Source organism: Dromiciops gliroides, chromosome 3 (assembly GCF_019393635.1).
Source record: "Dromiciops gliroides isolate mDroGli1 chromosome 3, mDroGli1.pri, whole genome shotgun sequence".
Lineage (NCBI taxonomy): Eukaryota > Metazoa > Chordata > Mammalia > Microbiotheria > Microbiotheriidae > Dromiciops > Dromiciops gliroides.
In genome coordinates, this window is record NC_057863.1 from 667700406 (window position 1) to 667717823 (window position 17418).

General features: G+C 45.0%; 2 protein-coding genes across 3 annotated transcripts in view; both read right to left on the bottom strand.

Annotated features, from left to right (window-relative positions):
• The window catches only part of LOC122749598 (zinc finger protein 420-like), a 39877-nt gene that overhangs the window by 15062 nt on the left and 7397 nt on the right, over positions 1–17418 (bottom strand). The window contains exons 2-6 of one of the 2 annotated variants that reach the window (XR_006355686.1): positions 16594–16672; positions 16009–16086; positions 11238–11326; positions 8516–8642; positions 8342–8398 (exon numbers count right to left, since the gene is read on the bottom strand). The gene's annotated coding sequence lies outside the window, so the exon portion shown is untranslated. Of the gene's footprint in view, positions 1–8341; positions 8399–8515; positions 8643–11237; positions 11327–16008; positions 16087–16593; positions 16673–17418 lie in introns of those variants that run through there. The other variant, XM_043996037.1, reaches the window with a different exon arrangement.
• Positions 5198–8306, bottom strand: LOC122749599 (zinc finger protein 160-like; the record flags this gene model as incomplete). Its single annotated transcript, XM_043996038.1, has 1 exon — positions 5198–8306. A coding segment is annotated over one exon (1776 nt), but the record flags the coding sequence as incomplete, so codon positions are not given.

Consider the following 17418-nt stretch of genomic DNA (forward strand, 5'->3'; position numbering starts at 1 on the left):
TACATGAGAGCAATGAATCCATGAGTCTTTTTCACCAATTTTAATGGCAGTAGGAGTTGTCAATAATACCTGAAAAGGTCCTTCCCAGGCAGGTTGGGTTCCACTGGTGCTCTGAAAATTCTTTACATATATTTTTTCTCCTGGGTTGAAATTATGCAATGAAAAGTCTAATGGTCCTGCCTGGACCACAGCTCCTGCCTCATGGAGTTCACGTAGCCTGGTCTGTAATTCCTGTATATAGGAGGCAACAGAAGTATCACCTCCCACCAGTGATGTATAAACTGGGGGAAAAGTTTTAGCTTGGATAGGAGGGTGACCAAAAAGCATTTCATAAGGAGATATATGAAGTTCTCCTCTTGGTCTACTGCATAGATAGAATAATGCCAATGGTAGAACATCAGGCCATTTCAAATGGGTTTCAGTACATAATTTGCCAATCATACTCTTAAGCTCTTTATTCATACGTTCAACTTGGCCTGAACTTTGTGGATGGTAGGGTGTGTGGAATTTTGGAGTCACTCCCAAGAAAGAGTAGATTTGGGATAAAATCGAATCAGTGAAATGTGTGCCTTTGTCAGAATCGATGCGGGCTGGTGGGCCAAAACGAGGTACTATCTCTTTAAGAAGAATTTTGGCAACAAAAGCAGCTGTGGCTCGGCTGGAAAGCTGGATTCTTACTAAAGGAAAGGCCTCCACCCACCGAGTGAGCTGATCAACTATAACAAGGCAAAATTTATAATGTCCTGCTTTTGGCATAGTAATATAATCAATTTGTAAGTGCTCAAAAGGTGTATATGCTAGAGGACGCCCTCCACAAGCTTTGGCTTTAAAAGCATACTGATTATAAGACTGACATGTGGAGCAGCCCGAGCAGATTCGAGATGCTGTATTAGTCACACCTGGTGCTATCCAGGTTCTCTTAATAGAGTCTACAATGCCTGGTGGTAGAGTTTCCGGGGAAGAAGTGGCTTACCTTCCGGAGACACCCAGATGCCATTGATCTGTTTCGCCTTAAATTTCTTTTTCCACTTTTCTACTTCAGAATCGTCATAGGTTAGGTTGGAAGGAATATCCTCAGAAGGTGAAAGGTTAAATACATGTTCAGGAGCTTCTAATGCAGCAAGCTTGGCTGCAGAATCGGCTTGTGCATTTCCCTTTGAAACAGGATCACTATTCCCTGTGTGGGCAGGGCAACGTACAACGGCTAGGGAAGAAGGCAGTTTCAGGGCATTTAAGAGGTCCTTGATAAGGTCCCCATTGGCAATAGCCTTGCCTGAGGATGTTAGGAAGCCTCGTTGATGCCAAATCATACCAATAAAGTGGCATATGCCAAAGCCATATTTCGAGTCAGTAAAAATAGTGGCACTCTTACCTTTGGCTATATTACAGGCCTGTGTAAGAGCCACAAGTTCAGCAGCCTGTGCACTAAAATGGCAAGGCAGAGAAGCTGCCCAGAGGGTGTCATAATCAGAAACTACAGCAGCTCCAGTAAAACGGGTTCCCTCTCTCATAAATGAGGAACCATCTGTATAGAGGACAAGATCAGGATTTTCTAAAGGTGTATCAAAAAGATCATCACGGGGTTTTTCAGCCATATCAACTAAAGAAGCACAGTCGTGCAATGGTTCCCCCAAGAATGGTAAGTTAGGGAGTAGTGTTGCTGGATTGAGAACTGTGCAGCGTTTTAAAGTGATATTCTCATTACCTAACAGGGTTATTTCATACTTAGCCAGCCTTTGATCTGAAAAGGCTTGTGTCCTGTGACGTAGTAAGAGAGCCTCTACTTCGTGAGGGCATTGCACCATTAGAGGGTTACCCAGGACCAAATCAGAGGCTTTTTCTACCAAAAGCGCTGTGGCCGCCACTGCTCTAAGGCAAGGTGGCGCTCCAGCCGCTACAGGGTCCAGCTGAATTGAATAGTAGGCTATAGGACGTTGGTTAGGCCCCAGTGACTGAGTCAGGACTCCAGAAGCCACCCCCCTTTGTTCATGCACAAAGAGAGTGAAAGGCTTACTATAATCTGGCAGTCCTAGGGCAGGTGCTGATAACAAGGCCCGTTTTAATTCTTTTATGGCTGAGAGATGCTGGGGATCCAACTGTAAAATGTCTGGAACAGAACTTTTTGTAAGAGCTATGAGGGGTTTAGTAATTTCACCAAAAGAGGGTATCCATTGTCTACAGTACCCAGCTGCTCCCAGAATGGCTCTCAACTGCCTCTTAGTAGTGGGGGCAGAGAGTTGTTGAATGGCCTGGACTCTCTTAGAAGAGACAGAGTGAGTTCCAGCAGCCAGAATAAATCCTAAATATTCTACCTGGGGCAAACAACATTGTACCTTTGACTTGGAAACCTTGCGTCCTCTCTTGTGCAGCTCCAGCAGTAAGTGACGGCTATCTTCCTGACAAATTTCAGCATTAGGAGAGGCCAAAAGTAAGTCATCTACATATTGTACTAGTGTGGAGCCTTTAAAGGTAATGGAGGCCAGATCCTACTGTAAAATTTGGGAAAATAATGTGGGACTGTCTACAAATCCCTGTGGGAGTCTAGTCCAGCTCCACTGTCTATTTTTCCAGGTAAAAGCAAATAAATATTGGAAGTCCTCATGTACTGGTATGGAGAAAAAGGCAGAGCAAAGGTCTACCACTGTGAAACATGTAGATTCATAGGGAATGGATGAAATTATCGTAGCCGGGTTTGCAACTATAGAATGTCTAGGAATAACATAATTATTAATCGCTCTAAGATCTTGCACAAAACGATAAACAGGTTTACCATCTGGCCCAGGCTTGGGTTTTTTAACTGGCAAAATGGGAGTATTGCATGGAGAGTGATGACATGGAATAATACTACCCTGGCTTTTCAAAGCCTCAATTATAGGGGTGATCCCTTCTATTGCTTCCCTAGACAATGGATACTGTGGAATGGAGGGGGGTGGTCCCCCCTTAACTTTAAAGGTAACAGGCATGGCAGATTTAAGGAGCCCCACCTCAGTAGGGGATGAGGCCCATAAAGACTCAGGAATGTCAGAGGGAATTTTGGATACCTCCCCTACTGTTCCTTGAGCTTCTGTATGTAAAATTGGTAATAAATGAACAGTATCCTCTGGCAATTGTAGGGAGACGGCCCCATCTGGAGCACAAGATATGGTTGCTCTAAGCTTGCAAAGGAGATCACGACCTAATAAATTTACAGGGGCATCAGGCATGAGTAAAAATGAATGTTCTACTGTTAAGGGCCCCATAGATACCATGCGAGGGTTCAATTTTGCCATTCTCTGGGCTTTTCCTGAGACTCCTACTACATTCAAAAATCCTACAGGTCTACACTCAGGGTCTGGTTTGCTTACTAATACTGATTTAGAAGCTCCTGTGTCTAGCAGACAACCGTAATAAGTCTCCCCCACTTTTAGGGTGATGTGCGGTTCTTTACTCTGGGGAGGTGAATGGACTGGCACAAGGGCATTTAAAAAATCTGGATCTGGGAATATATGGCTTTCATCATCTATGTTCCATTCCTCCCCATGGCCCCATCATTCCTTTGCCCTCCTCTGAGGGAGACCTTGGTTACCATTATTCTGGTACTACCTTTGTGTATTCCTCTGATAGGGTATATAGTTATTCTGATACTCTTCCTCTGTATTCTTCTGAAAAGATCTATTTCTATTTTGACTTCGCTTGTAATTAAATTTTCTTCTCAAAATCCTACATTCCCTCAATGTATGCCCTTCCTTACGACAGTAACAACACACCTTAGTGCCCTTATTCCAGTGTTCACATGGCTGACTAGGAATTGCAGGCGCCAGAATGCTCTGTTTAGGGCCATCTGGACTTTCGTCATGTGAGTCAAAGATATAATTCGCAAGGTCCTTAATTCTATCAGCTGGGAAGGTCCTCCAATCTGGGCATTGCATCAGAAAATATTTGCATATTTCTGGCAGTGAAATACAAATAAATGTGTTGGGGACAATATAAGAATCTCTTAAATCAATTGGATCCAATCTGGTATATTGCCTGGCAGCCTCACAAAGCCTATTGTAAAATCTGCTTGGTCTTTCGTTAGCCTCCTGAAATACGCTTATAAATTTCGTCCAGTTTTCAGGTTTTCTAGAGCAAGATTCCATTCCCTTAAGAAGTGTTTCCCTAGCGTGTTTTAATTCTTGGAATTCCCTGTCCTTTGTATAATTCCACTCCGGATCCCTTAGAGGCCACGCCATAACGGCCTGACCCTTCGAAACAAGGGCATTTCCTGCTGAGATAATATCTGTAATCTCAGTTGGGGATAGTAAAGTTTCCATAAGGCAAGTAACATCAGCCCAAGTGGGTTGATATGTATTAAATATAGTCCTTAACTGTGAAATTACAATGTTTGGATGTTTCTCGAAACTACAGAAGATTGATTTCCATGCGCTCAAGTCACCTGGTTTAAAGGGGTTATATTTTCTAACTTGAATTGGCACTCCTTTTTTACTATGTTCTATAGCTTCCTGCAGGGGGAGCAGTTTCTGCTGATCTGATTCTAAAGACTAGCCAATATCTGTTTTGTGAGGTGGGTTATCTCCAGCAGAGGGAGCTATCTTAGCGTCTCTCTCTCTCTCTCTCTCTCCATGTGGTATACCTTTAATCTCTTTCCATATTACAACAATGATAGTAACGATAATGAGATTTATAGTTATGTGAACTATGAGTATGGTATTAGAATTTATTTCAATTGCAGGCATAAAATTTCTACTAATAATAAACACATTCTCAGTAGAGACAGTCACACCCATGCCATTATACCAAAAAGTTTTTGCTATGTGAGTGAGGAGGAAACTGATAACACAATGAAGGAATATTGAGTAAGTTAGATGTTTAAGTTGGGACAGTATGCTACCCCAACACGTTCCAATGAGAAAAAATTTTAAAAAAATCAAAGGGAAAGCAAGATACTCAAACATTTTGCCCTTTAAACTGGACTGGCTTTTTTTCCTTTAAAACAAGGCTTTTAGAGGCTTAAAGGCTTTAAGGGGGATTAGGCAAAGAGAAAGTCCGTGTGTGTGTGTGTGTGTGTGTGTGTGTGTGTGTAGGGGGGTTATTGGGAAAATCCACCAAATTAGCTGGCTTTTGGCCAAACTATGGAGGGTGGCAGGGTCCTTAAGGTCCCTTTCGAGGTCGCCAAACTGTGAGATTTAAAATTGGATATAAGAGCATTAAACTCCCCTTTAACCTTTCCCTTATATATCTCACAGGCCAGTAAGAGAAAGAAACTTCCAAGCTTTAATTAGAGATGGATTACTTAGCTTTTATTGTTTGGGAATTAATTAGCCGACAATGCTAATTGTGGAAACAGGTGATGCTAATTAGGGAAATAGGAAAGTAGAAATACAAATAAATATTCTTAGATCTAAGATTAGCCTATATTCTTTTATAAAACTCACCAAATCCCAAAGCTACCTCTCAGGCTGAGAACAGCGTCAAGCGCCTGCCGCCACCGAGGACCAGGGCCAATCACCAGAACACGCCATCAACCCTGAGCCAGTGTGTGTGTCCAGAGGGAGAGAGACCGCTTCCGTTCTCTCCTCATCTTTTTAAGCTCACACCCCAGAAGTGGAGTGCCAACTCTTAAATTTTAGTTAAAAACTTTCATTTTTTACCACACTGGTAATAATACTCTTTTTTTTTTTTTTGAGGCAATTGGGGTTAAGTGACTTGCCAAGAGTCACACAGCTAGTAAGTATCAAGTCTCTGAGGCCATATTGGAACTCAGGTCCTCCTGAATCCAGGGCTGGTTCTCTATCCACTTCACCATTTAGTTGCCCCATGTAATAATATTCTCAAAACACTAAGTCAATTTCCTGACCCCATTCCAGCCTGTCTTCTCCAGCAGATGGACCCCTCTATCATCCCACTCTCTTACCAGGCATTTTTGTAGCAGCAAGAAGCAGGAAACAAAGTGATTACTGATTAACTGGGGAATGGCTGAAGAAATGATGAGCAGATGAATACTATAAAATATTGAGGAGGAATGACAAACAGTAGGAGTTCAGAAAATTCATTACTATAAACAGGATGAAATTTGGGATGTTTCATGAGGTCTCTTGTTGGGAGATCCAACAAAGTCTGTGCTGGAACAGGAGGGCTTCCCTTGTTAAGCAGATCCCTAAGTTTTATCTCCAGCATGATTGTCCCAAAGTACAGTCAAGTATGAGCTCCAGGTGAAGCTCCTTCCACAAACACTGCTTTTAGACCCCTACATTCCAGGATCAATGTTGTCTACTCATCACCCTCTTCCAGACAAATGCCCCTGAGCACATTAGCTGAGTCTTTTCTCCACAGTGAATCCTCTGAGATAAAGACATGATGTCTGCCTGAAATCCTTCCCACACTGAGTTCATATACAGCTGCTCATCAAAATGAATTCTCTAATTTTGAACAAGCTCTAAACAACAACTGCTGGCATTTCCTCATTTGTCACAGGGATAAGATTTCTATGTAATATGAATTCTCAGATGAGAATAAGAGAAGATTCTGGCCTGAAGGTCTTAGCACATTGATTATACTCCTAATGTTTCTTTGCAGTGTGGATTCCCTGATGTGCAGCAAGTCTGGAGCCGCATCTGAACTTCTTCACACTGATTAAATTCACAAGGTTTCTGTCCAGTATGGATTCTCTGATGTGCAGCAAGATTAGAGCCCCATGCAAAAGCCTTTCCACACTGATTACATTCATAAGTTTTCTCTCCAGTGTGGATTCTTCTATGCTTAGCAAGATTGGAACTCACTGTGAAAGTCTTTCCACACTGATTACATGCATAAGGTTTCTCTCCAATGTGGATTCTCTGATGTGCAGCAAGACTGGAACTCTGTGTGAAAGCCTTTCCACATAGATAACATGCATAAGGTTTCTCTCCAGTGTGGATTCTCTGATGTACAGCAAGACTAGAGCTGTGTGTGAAAGCCTTTCCACACAGATTACATTCATAAGGATTCTCTCCAATGTGGACTTTCTGATGTGAAGCAAGACTGGAACTCTGTGTGAAAGCCTTTCCACACTGATTACATTCAGAAGGTTTCTCTCCAGTGTGGATTTTCTGAAGTCCAGTAAGACTGGAACTCTGTGTGAAAGTCTTTCCACACTGATTACATGCATAAGGTTTCTCTCCAGTGTGGATTCTCTGATGTGCAGCAAGACTAGAACTCAATGTGAAAGCCTTTCCACACTGATTACATGCATAAGGTTTCTCTCCAGTGTGGATTCTCCTATGCTTAGCAAAATTGGAACTGTCTGTGAAAGTCTTTCCACACTGAGTACATACATAAGTTTTCTCCCCAGTGTGGATTCTCTGATGTGCAGCAAGAGTAGAACTTGATGTGAAAGCCTTTCCACACTGATTACATTCATAAGGTTTCTCTCCAGTGTGGATTCTCTGATGTGCAGCAAGATTGGAACTGTATGTGAAAGTCTTTCCACACTGTTTACATCGATAAGGTTTCTCTCCAGTGTGGATTCTCTGATGTACAGCAAGATTAGAGCTCTGTGTGAAAGCCTTTCCACACTGTTTACATTCATAAGGTTTCTCTCCAGTGTGGATTCTCTGATGTGCAGCAAGACTAGAACTCGTCGTGAAAGCCTTTCCACACTGATTACATTCATAAGGATTCTCTCCAGTGTGGATTCTCCTATGCTTAGCGAGATTTGAACTGTCTGTGAAAGTCTTTCCACACTGATTACAGGCATAAGGTTTCTCTCCAGTATGGATCCTCTGATGTGCAACAAGAGTAGAACTTGATGTGAAAGCCTTTCCACACTGATTACATTCATAAGGATTCTCTCCAGTGTGGATTCTCCTATGCTTAGCAAGATTTGAACTGTCTGTGAAAGTCATTCCACACTGATTACATACATAAGTTTTCTCTCCAGTATGGATCCTCTGATGTGCAGCAAGATTGGAACTGTATGTGAAAGTCTTTCCACACTGATTACATCCATAAGGTTTCTCTACAGTGTGGATTCTCTGATGTGCAGAAAGACTGGAACTTTTTGTGAAAGCCTTTCCACAATGATTACACACATAAGTTTTCTCTCCAGTGTGGATGGTCTGATGGGCAGCAAGATGGGAGCTCTGTGTGAAAGTCTTTCCACACTGATTACATGCATAAGGTTTCTCTCCAGTGTGGATTCTCTGATGGGCAGCAAGACTGGAGCTCCTTGTGAAAGCCTTTCCACACTGATTACATACATAAGTTTTCTCTCCAGTGTGGATTCTCTGATGTGCAGCAAGACTGGCTTTCCATTTGAAAGCCTTTCCACACTGATTACATTCATAAGGTTTCTCTCCAGTGTGGATTCTCTGATGTGCAGCAAGACTGCTTATTCCATTATGGATGCTTATTCCATTCTCTTCCTTTCCCAACATCTGGACTGGAATTTAGGGAACAAAGAAGGAAGAGTCAGGATAAACTTACTATTTGTGGCAGGATCAGGAGCAGGGAGCTACCCTGTCAGTAGCTCAGGGTCCCCAGAGGCAAAGGTCCTTACCCACAGAGAGCAGGTTCTGGGCATTCTCCAGCATGACCTCCTTGTGCAGCTCTTTCTGAGAATGGTCCAAGAGGCCCCACTCCTCTGGGGTGAAATCCACAGCCACATCCTTGAATGTCACCAACTCCTAAACCATCAAAGGTCACATGATTTAGAGCTGAAAAAGACTGCAGAATTCATCCAGTCCAACCCTCATCAACTGAGAGGAAGAAACTGCAGCCCAGAAGGGATTTGCCCCCAACTGCTCTAATCTTGGGGAGGGTCAGAGACAGCACTTGAGACCATATCCAAGAAGCGCCCAATGGGATAGTGAGAAAAACAGTTTGTATTTGAAGTGAGAATCATTTTGGAATAATGAAAGTTGGAGAAATGTCTTACTATGAAATGCTTCTCCCCATAGACTCAGAGAGAAGGTATGTGCTCTATGAGTGAGGTATGAGAGTCTGTGGAGAAGAAAGCAAGGTGATGTGAAATTCCTCCTCACCGGAAGGGATGTTACATGTCAGAAGGGGCATGTTAAGAAATTTTATTAGGGGGCAGCTAGGTGGTGCAGTGGATAGAGCACTGGCCCTGGAGTCAGAAGTACCTGAGTTCAAATCCGGCCTCAGACACTTAACACTTACTAGCTGTGTGACCCCGGGTAAGTCACTTAACCCCAATTGCCTCACTAAAAAAAAAAGAAAAAAAAGAAAAAAGAAATTTTATTAAATGTATGTGAGAAATTATGAAATACTGTGTACTTTGGGGTGAAAAACATTACTAGTCATCACTGAGAAGAGAGCAAAGAAAAAACCCTAGTTAATGTCCTGAAAGACTGAAATAAAGTCCTACCTAATTATGAAGGGGAATTTTTGCTTTTTTTTTTGCAGGGCAATGAGGGTTAAGTGACTTGCCCAGGATCACACAGCTTGTACATGTGAAGTGTCTGAGGTTGGATTTGAACTCAGGTTCTTATGAAGGGGATTCTTTTTTTTGGGGGGGTGAGGCAATTGGGGTTAAAAGTGACTTGCCTAGGGTCACACAGCTAGTAAGTCAAGGGTCTGAAACCGGATTTGAACTCCTGAAGCCAGGACTGGTGCTCTATCCACTGTGCCACTTAACTGCCCTGAAGGCCATTCTTAACAAATATTGGTTACAGGGCAGGTAGGTGGCACAATGGATGGAACAATGGCCCAGGATTCAGGAGGACCTGGGTTCAAATCTGGCCTCAGACACTTGACACTTACTAGCTGTTTGACCCTGGGCAAGAGAAACAACAAAAAAACATATAATTGATGTCCTATTTGTAACCTATATTTCTCATTGTTTCCTTTATTTCTATTACTGAAAATTAGAGCAATTAAGAGTCTTTAATCAGTTTTTTAAGCTTACCCACAAAATTACCAATTTTTCTTATCAGGCCTAGTGCCCTGCCCTGATTCTTCACAAAAGTTACAATCAATCATGTAGGAAGGCCACCCTTTTATAGATTGATCATTAATTAAACCCACTAATCTCTCCAATCCCTCTTTAAATCAATTAAATCCCTAACTTGATCTTATCCTAAGCTCTTCCACATCTTTTTCATTCTCCATCTTCCCTCATTCTCACTTCACCACCATGGGAGGGGATCACGTATTCCTGTACCGATTGGAATGACACCACCTGCTGGAGAGCTAGTGTAGGAAAGCTCCGCCATTAGGAGAAGGCATCTGAGGGCAAGCCATGTGGCTTTCCTTGGCTTCAGTGACATTTGCTCTTAGGAGCTGTCAATCAAGGCTACCGGCCAATTAGCTTGGAGATGAGTGTGCATGTGGATGGGATGTTGTCAGTTTCACAGGAGGCTTGTGGGATGAAGGAGGTGTGGCTCACTCTCTTTCTTGAGGACACTAGTGGAGAGTGGAGCTAGAAATGCCCTCTCCCTTTGCTAGACAGATGAATCTAGGTCTTTCTCTCTCTCTTCAGCAAATTCTTATTCTCCTTAATAAATGCTTAAAAGTCTAAACTCTTGCTAAAGCTTTGATTTATTGGCCACCACTCATTGGATATTTCAGACAGACTAGAATTGAGCCCCCTACACTCCAAACCTCCACAGAAGGAGAGGGTCAGCTCACACATCTCCCCATTTCTTCCCTGGGTGCCCAACTTTGAGACCAATGACTGGCTTCCCCATGTCCCAGTATGTGGAGCTCCTTGTGGCTTGGGAAGAGAGGGGGGCCCTACACCCTGCTCCAAGCTAATTGGCTGGTAGCATTCAAGTCCATTGATTGACATGACCTGAAGGTGGTCTTCAGTAACTTAACTTCCTTTAGTTAGGAGTTCCTGGGGGGGGGGTGAGTCCCCAACCCCCATTATTTTCTCACAGTAGAGACACTTGGTGTGCACCCAGCTGCTGCCACGTTATCTCCTAAGCAGACAGTGAGCCCCTTGAGGGCAGGGCCTGTTACTGTTTAAACCTTCCTTTGCATCCCCAGTAGTTGGCACAGTGCTTGGCACAGGAGCCACTGTCTAAATGCTCATTGACTTGACCTAAGAATAACAAAAGAGAGGGATGATTCAGAGAGACCAGGGAAGACTGGGGTGGTCTGAGCCAGCAGGAACTGAGCAGATCCAGGGGGACCATGTCTGCTCTGCTGACAGCACGGCACAGGACAACCTGTGTCTAACAGGATAAAGCTTCCTGGGCTCTGCTGGATTCCACCTTTGCTGATGCTGGTCAGCTCTGTGGATGGGCTGCACTCACCTGGGATGGGGGTCTCTGGGTCCCCGGGATCATTCTCTCTGGCTCCAGGCTCTCTCCTTGGAATAGCTTTTAATTGTCTGCAAGCTGACCTGGGGAAGGAGAAGGATCTCAGAGTGAGGGAGACATTGTCTTTGCCTTTTCTTCCTAGGGTGGACATCAGCCTACCTGGAATTACAGAGCTTGAAGTCTCTGAGCACTTACAAAGGTCCTGCCCTCTGGGGAGAGACTCTAACCAGAACAGGAGGGCAGCAGAGAGGGTCAGGCTTGGAAGTGAACTTGGTCTGAACAGGAAGGGGACTTGCCCCCCTCTCTAATTCCTTCCCTGTGCCCTCATGCCCCTCCCCCCTCCTCCTGCAGAGACCCAGGAGGCAGAAGGGGCTTGGGATCCCAGATGGGAAGAGACCCAGCAGAACCTCATTGACCCCAGACCCAGAGCTCTACCTCCATCTGATAGGAGGGGTGAGATACGTAGGTCAGCCAGCTGTGACCTGTGCCATTTAAAATTACATGTGGGCACCTTATTTCTGTCCCAAGTTTAGGGAACATTAGGTGGGGTTTCTAATATTTTACTACCTATAAATTAGAAGCTTTAGCACCAGTTTGGGGCACTAAGCATTTATTAGAGCATATCAGATATTAGACAGGAGAGATCACTTGGCTCAGAAAGTTAAGAAGGCCTATCTAGCCTAGAGGAAAGACAGGGCTCAGCCCGGCCTCCTTCTTCCTCCAAGTCCCCCACCATGAGCCCATCTGACAGCTTCACTACCCACCCCCTGCTCTGAAAGAGAGCAGGCCCTTCCATCCAACTCCAAGCTAATGGGCTAGCATCCTTCAGATCTACTGGTTTACTGGACTTGAGGGTGGTCCATGAGCAGACTGTGCTGAGGTCAGAGTTCAGAGAACACACCCCCTGAGGGCAAGGCTTTCAGGCAGGTGTGGCTTTAATGAGTTAACTTTAAGGGACTTAATCAAAGTCAATCCAATCAATCTTAACATTATCCCCTCAAGGGGGGGCCTCTGGGTGTCCCAAAAGCCATTATTTTCTCACAAACACCCTGTGCTTCAATAAGAAACATGGTTTCAGGGGGCAGCTAGGTGGCACAGTGGATAGAGCTCCAGCCCTGGAGTCAGGAGGACCTGAGTTCAAATCCGGCCTCAGACACTTAACACTTACTAGCTGTGTGACCCTGGGCAAGTCACTTAACCCCAATTGCCTCAGTAAAAACAAACAAAAAAAAGAAACATGGTTTCCTTAAATGAAGCAGCAATATTACAGATACTTATAAAGGGTTCTGTGATGACTAACAATGTCAAGGGGAATGAAAAGAAGAGAATTTGAGGGATGCACTGACTAAAGGGGGCAGTCCCTTTTAGGAGGTGATATTACACATAGTGTATGCAATAGGAAAAGAAAACAGGAAAATGCCCATTGAAGTCTTTGGAAATCTGTTCTCAGATGATTCTTGGGATGTCATCAGGGTTTTGGGTTTTTTTTGTCTCCTTTAAAAGCAGATATTCTGGGGCAGGTATGTGGCACATTGGATAGAGCACCAGTCCTGGATTCCAGAGGATCTGAGTTCAAATTTGGCCTGAGACACTTGACACTTAATAGCTGTGTGACCCCGGGCAAGTTACTTAACCCCAACTGCCTCATCAAAAAAAGCAGATTTTCTTCTGTGGTTGGGGTAGAGGAAATGGAGGGAGAAGCTGGCATCTTCTCCTGTGTGAGCTCCTTGCTGGCTGCACTCCAGAGTTCCCAATAAGTTAAATCTTTGGGGCAATTAAGGTACAGGATTAATTGCAAATCTCTCAATGTTTGGGGATCAAAAGATCTGGACTCTGGCCACTGGTCCTCTAATAAGCTAAGATATTCTTTTTTTTTTTGCACTGGACGATGAGGGTTAAATGACTTGCCCAGGGTCACACACCTAGTAAGTGTCAAGTGTCTGAAGCTGGAATTGAACTAGGGTCCTGCTGAATCCCGGGCTGGTGCTTTAGTCACTGTGTCTCCTAAGATATTCTTTATGCCGCCTAAAACACAGCTTGACAAGCTTTCTTTTTTCCATGGCTGGCTGAATTGGCAGCTTACACAAATCCCATGCTGTGAGTATCTTTTCCAGGGGAGACCCCTGTAGTATATAGTAAGGTTTGGTATTTTTAGTTCCCATATTTTAATTCAAAATTGGCCTTACTAAAACAAAAATAGCTTTTAAAATAGAAATAGAAAATGCACAAAACAAAGCATTAACATGATCTTGTGAAATTACAGCCTAGAGGGCAGCTAGGTGGCGCAGTGGATAGAGCACTGGCCCTGGATTCAGGAGGACCTGAGTTCAAATCCGGCCTCAGACACATACACTTATTAGCTATGTGACCCTGGGCAAGTCACTTAAGCCTCATTGCCCTGCAAAAGAAAAAGAAAGCAATTACAGCCTAAAATTCTCTGAAAAAACTTCTCCTGAGAAAGGTGGTTGGAGAAAAAACCCGCAGGAAAAGCGGGAAGACCAGGCCTTTGGCGACTTAGAGAGACAGGCACATCAAATCAGGGAAAATAGGAGAAACACACAAACATAGAATTTTTTACCCAGCTTGTCTGCAGACATCAGAAGATTTCAGGATCCAACATGCCCTTCATGGTGAGCCAAACTGTGGCATTTCAAATTATATGTGGCTGCCTTATTACTGTCCCAAGTTTGGGGAATTTAACTGGAGTTTCTAATACATTGCTACTTATAAATTAGAAGCTTTAGCACCAGTTTTGGGCATCAAGCATTTATTAAAGTATATTAAATCTTACTAGAGTAAATGCCTATCTAGCCCAGAGCATTGAAGAGAACCCAGCCTGGCCTGCTTCTTCCTCCAAGAGAGTCTCACTGAGAGTGTCTGTGTGTGGAAGCTTTTCTGGGTCCAGAGGAGAGGCGGTCCTTGCACACTGCTTCCAGCTCATTGGCCTGCCTCACCCAAATCCATTGGTTCACTGGACTTGAGGGTGGTCCCTTGTAGAGGTCAGAGGTCACACCCTGAGAACACACCCTCTTGAGGGCCAGGCAGGTGTGGTTTTCATTGAATTAACTTTAAGTGAGTTAAACAGACAAGTCAGTCAATCAAATCAGTCTTATCAAAATCAGGAGACATCTTCCAGACTGACCCAAGAAGAGTAGTTCCAGGGGACAGTTAGGTGGCACAGTGGATAGAGCACTGGCCCTGGATTCAGGAGGACATGAGTTCAAATCTGACCTTAGATGGTCGACACTTGTTAGCTGTGTGACCCTGGGCAAGTCACTTAACCCTCATCTTCCCTCAAAAAAATTAAAAAAAAAAAATAGTAGTTCCAGAGAATGGACACTTATATGGGAAATCTGGGATCCAAGAAAAAGGAGGAGTGTGTGTCATACTGGGTGCCCAAATAATACTGCCCCTGGTGGTTCAATAACTAGAGACCTGAAGGGCTAAGTACACTGACTGAGGAAGTAGCAGAAAACTCAGGGGTTGATCCTACCTGGATGGGATGGATGGAATCCTGGTCTGGGAAATGGAAAGGTTTTGTTGCCTCTATCCTCTCATCATAGTGGCAGGGGTTTTGCAGTGACAGGATGCTCTATTCTCCCCTTCCTTCCAGGGCTAATTCAGAGGCTCATAGAGACTTCCCTCACAAAGGTTACTTCATTTGGGAACGTAGAGGCAAACACTCAAAAGCTAATATTCATGGATTTAGACCAAGAGGCAGAGGGTGTAGTCAATAAATGGAATGAGAGGAGCCCAATAGTTAGAAATAAAGAGGAGGGATGGTGAGGAAATGGGGATTGGTCTCCTCTCAATAAGAATATAATAGTCGCCATTCAAATGACACTCCTCTGGACCTGTTTGAGGAAAAAGATCTCCTTCTCCTCCTTCTTCCCCCCATCTCTCCCACACTGTCCAGCAAACAAAATCATGTGGTTCAGGGAAGCTCTGAGCCTGTATGGAAATTAGGGTCAGGAATACTGCATTTTCCTCACATAGAATGTAACCCCTGAGTAATCAGGCCAGTGATGAAAAGGGAGGGTCCATTCGAGTTAGGGACTAGGGTTTAAAACAGGGCCTGAGAGCCCCCATTCTTGGCACCCACCAGCTGCCTACTGGGTTGCCCATTCTCATGAGAATGACAGTCAATGAGCCTTTGACCCATCACCGCCTCTGAGTCCCAGAGAGTGATTGAGCAGAAGTCCTCTTCTATACCACCTAACCCTCATCACCTGAAAACAGCCAGGGACATCTCCACTCGATATAGCTCGTCACTGTGGTGACCTTGACCAGCCCTTCCCCACTAGTGACGGGTAACACTCAGTGTGTGTGTGTGGGCACCCTACCTGTCTCCTGTGTGGGGAAAGCTAACCAGGACAACAGTTTAACAGATTAGGGATTAAACATCTATTAACATAGATTAGAGGTTAACAAAGAGAGAAGAAGTGTCTCTGAAGGAAGAGGAAAACCCTACCTTACCCTCCAGGAGCGATCAGAGCTCCACCTCTCAGGAGGTTCCAACCACCAACTGCCTTTCCCACTGCTTCAAGCTGATTGAGCAGGAGACCACCCTCAGCCCCTCAGCAGGGGCCCCTGACAGTATTCTCACACACTTAAATCCAATTCACTGCAAGTCATGACATCTCTCATGATCCTCTTTGACAGGGAAGGACGAACAACAGACAACAACAACAGAGGGGGATGGTGAGGCCAATGGAAAGGGCAGCAGCAGCAGCAGGAAGTGGGGGGGACCCTCGGTCAGACCTACCTGGCACCTGCACATGCAGACCTGGCTCCCAGAAGGCAGAGAGATCTCAGGTCCAGGGAAGGCAGAGAGATCTCCCCTCTGAGGGAAGAAGACAGAGACATCTCAGCTTAAAGTGAAGGCAGAGAGATCTCAGGTCAAAGGGCCTCTGCCCCCGGCCAAGCTGCAATGGGTAAGGTCTCCTAATCCCAAGAGCCCCCCTGACCAGCTCTCCAGCTCCTAGAGTGACCTCTCTCCTCCCCTTCCCACCTCCCAGACTTCCAAACTTCACCCCAGGGACAGAATTCCCCCAAGGCCTCCCCCTGCCTGGGTGTTCAGTTCTGAGGCCTCTCCTCCCCCACTGCTCCTCCCCCACCCCCTTACCTGCTCTGGGCCTCCACCCCTCCTCAGCAGAAACTCCTGCCCTGCCAGCTCTCCCCCCCCCCACTACACCCATCTTCTTCCTGGTTCTCCCAGCCATTCCCCTCCCCAGAAGCCCCCCTTTCTTCTCTGCAGTCTGGGCTCCAGACCTGCCCACCCCTCCTTCACTCTCCTGCAAACTGAAAACATTCACCACCTTGGCCCATCTCCCCTCTTGACCTTCCATACCCCAGTCCTCACACTGAGGGAGCTCTTCCTTCTGTCTTGTTTTTCTTCTCTCTGAGGAAGACAGCTGGATCCTGTTAACCTGGAAATTAAGGAAACAATCAATACAGGAGGAATAAGGTCTTTAATCGGGGCAGAGGAGCTATAGCCCATGGTACAGCAAAGCTCAGGAGCTAGGAATACCCGAAGATAGGAACAGAGGACAGGGGTTTTATGGGGTAAGAACCAAAAGGGACCAAAAGATTGCTCCAAGAGTCAGGCACAACTACTTAATGCAAATGAACCTTTAACAAAAGGAAGGTGAGAACTGCTCCTAAGTTAAGTAAAGAGCTAGTAACTCTCAAGAGAAACTACTTAATGTGGGTGGACTCTCTCATATAATAATCATAAAGTCCAGGGAGGAAGGTGGGGAACATTGGGAGGAGATAAATTGCTTGGGGGAAGGTCCCTAAATCCATCAAGGGTCTGGAATTGACAAGGATTGGGTAGCCCCAGGCAATTCATTGGCCTGGGAAGGGGGAGTGGGTGGGGAAGAGTCAGTTCTCAGTAAATTTGTAGTTCTCAATCCTAAGGAGGAGCTGAGGCCAGGACACCTGGGTCCCAGGGCATATACATGTCACAGCACATGTTGTAACCTTTCTCTGTCTACTTACACACACCTTCACATCTCCCTCTAAGTCCAGGAGTGTGACTGTTACCTGGTTCAGCCATTGGAATCCATCCCCTGGGAGGGCCCCCCCTTTCCCTCTTCAGCCTTCAAAAACCCAGCTTCTAGGGGAAGGGGAGAGGTGCAAAAGGCAGGACATCTTGGCTGTGGGGCACAAAGAT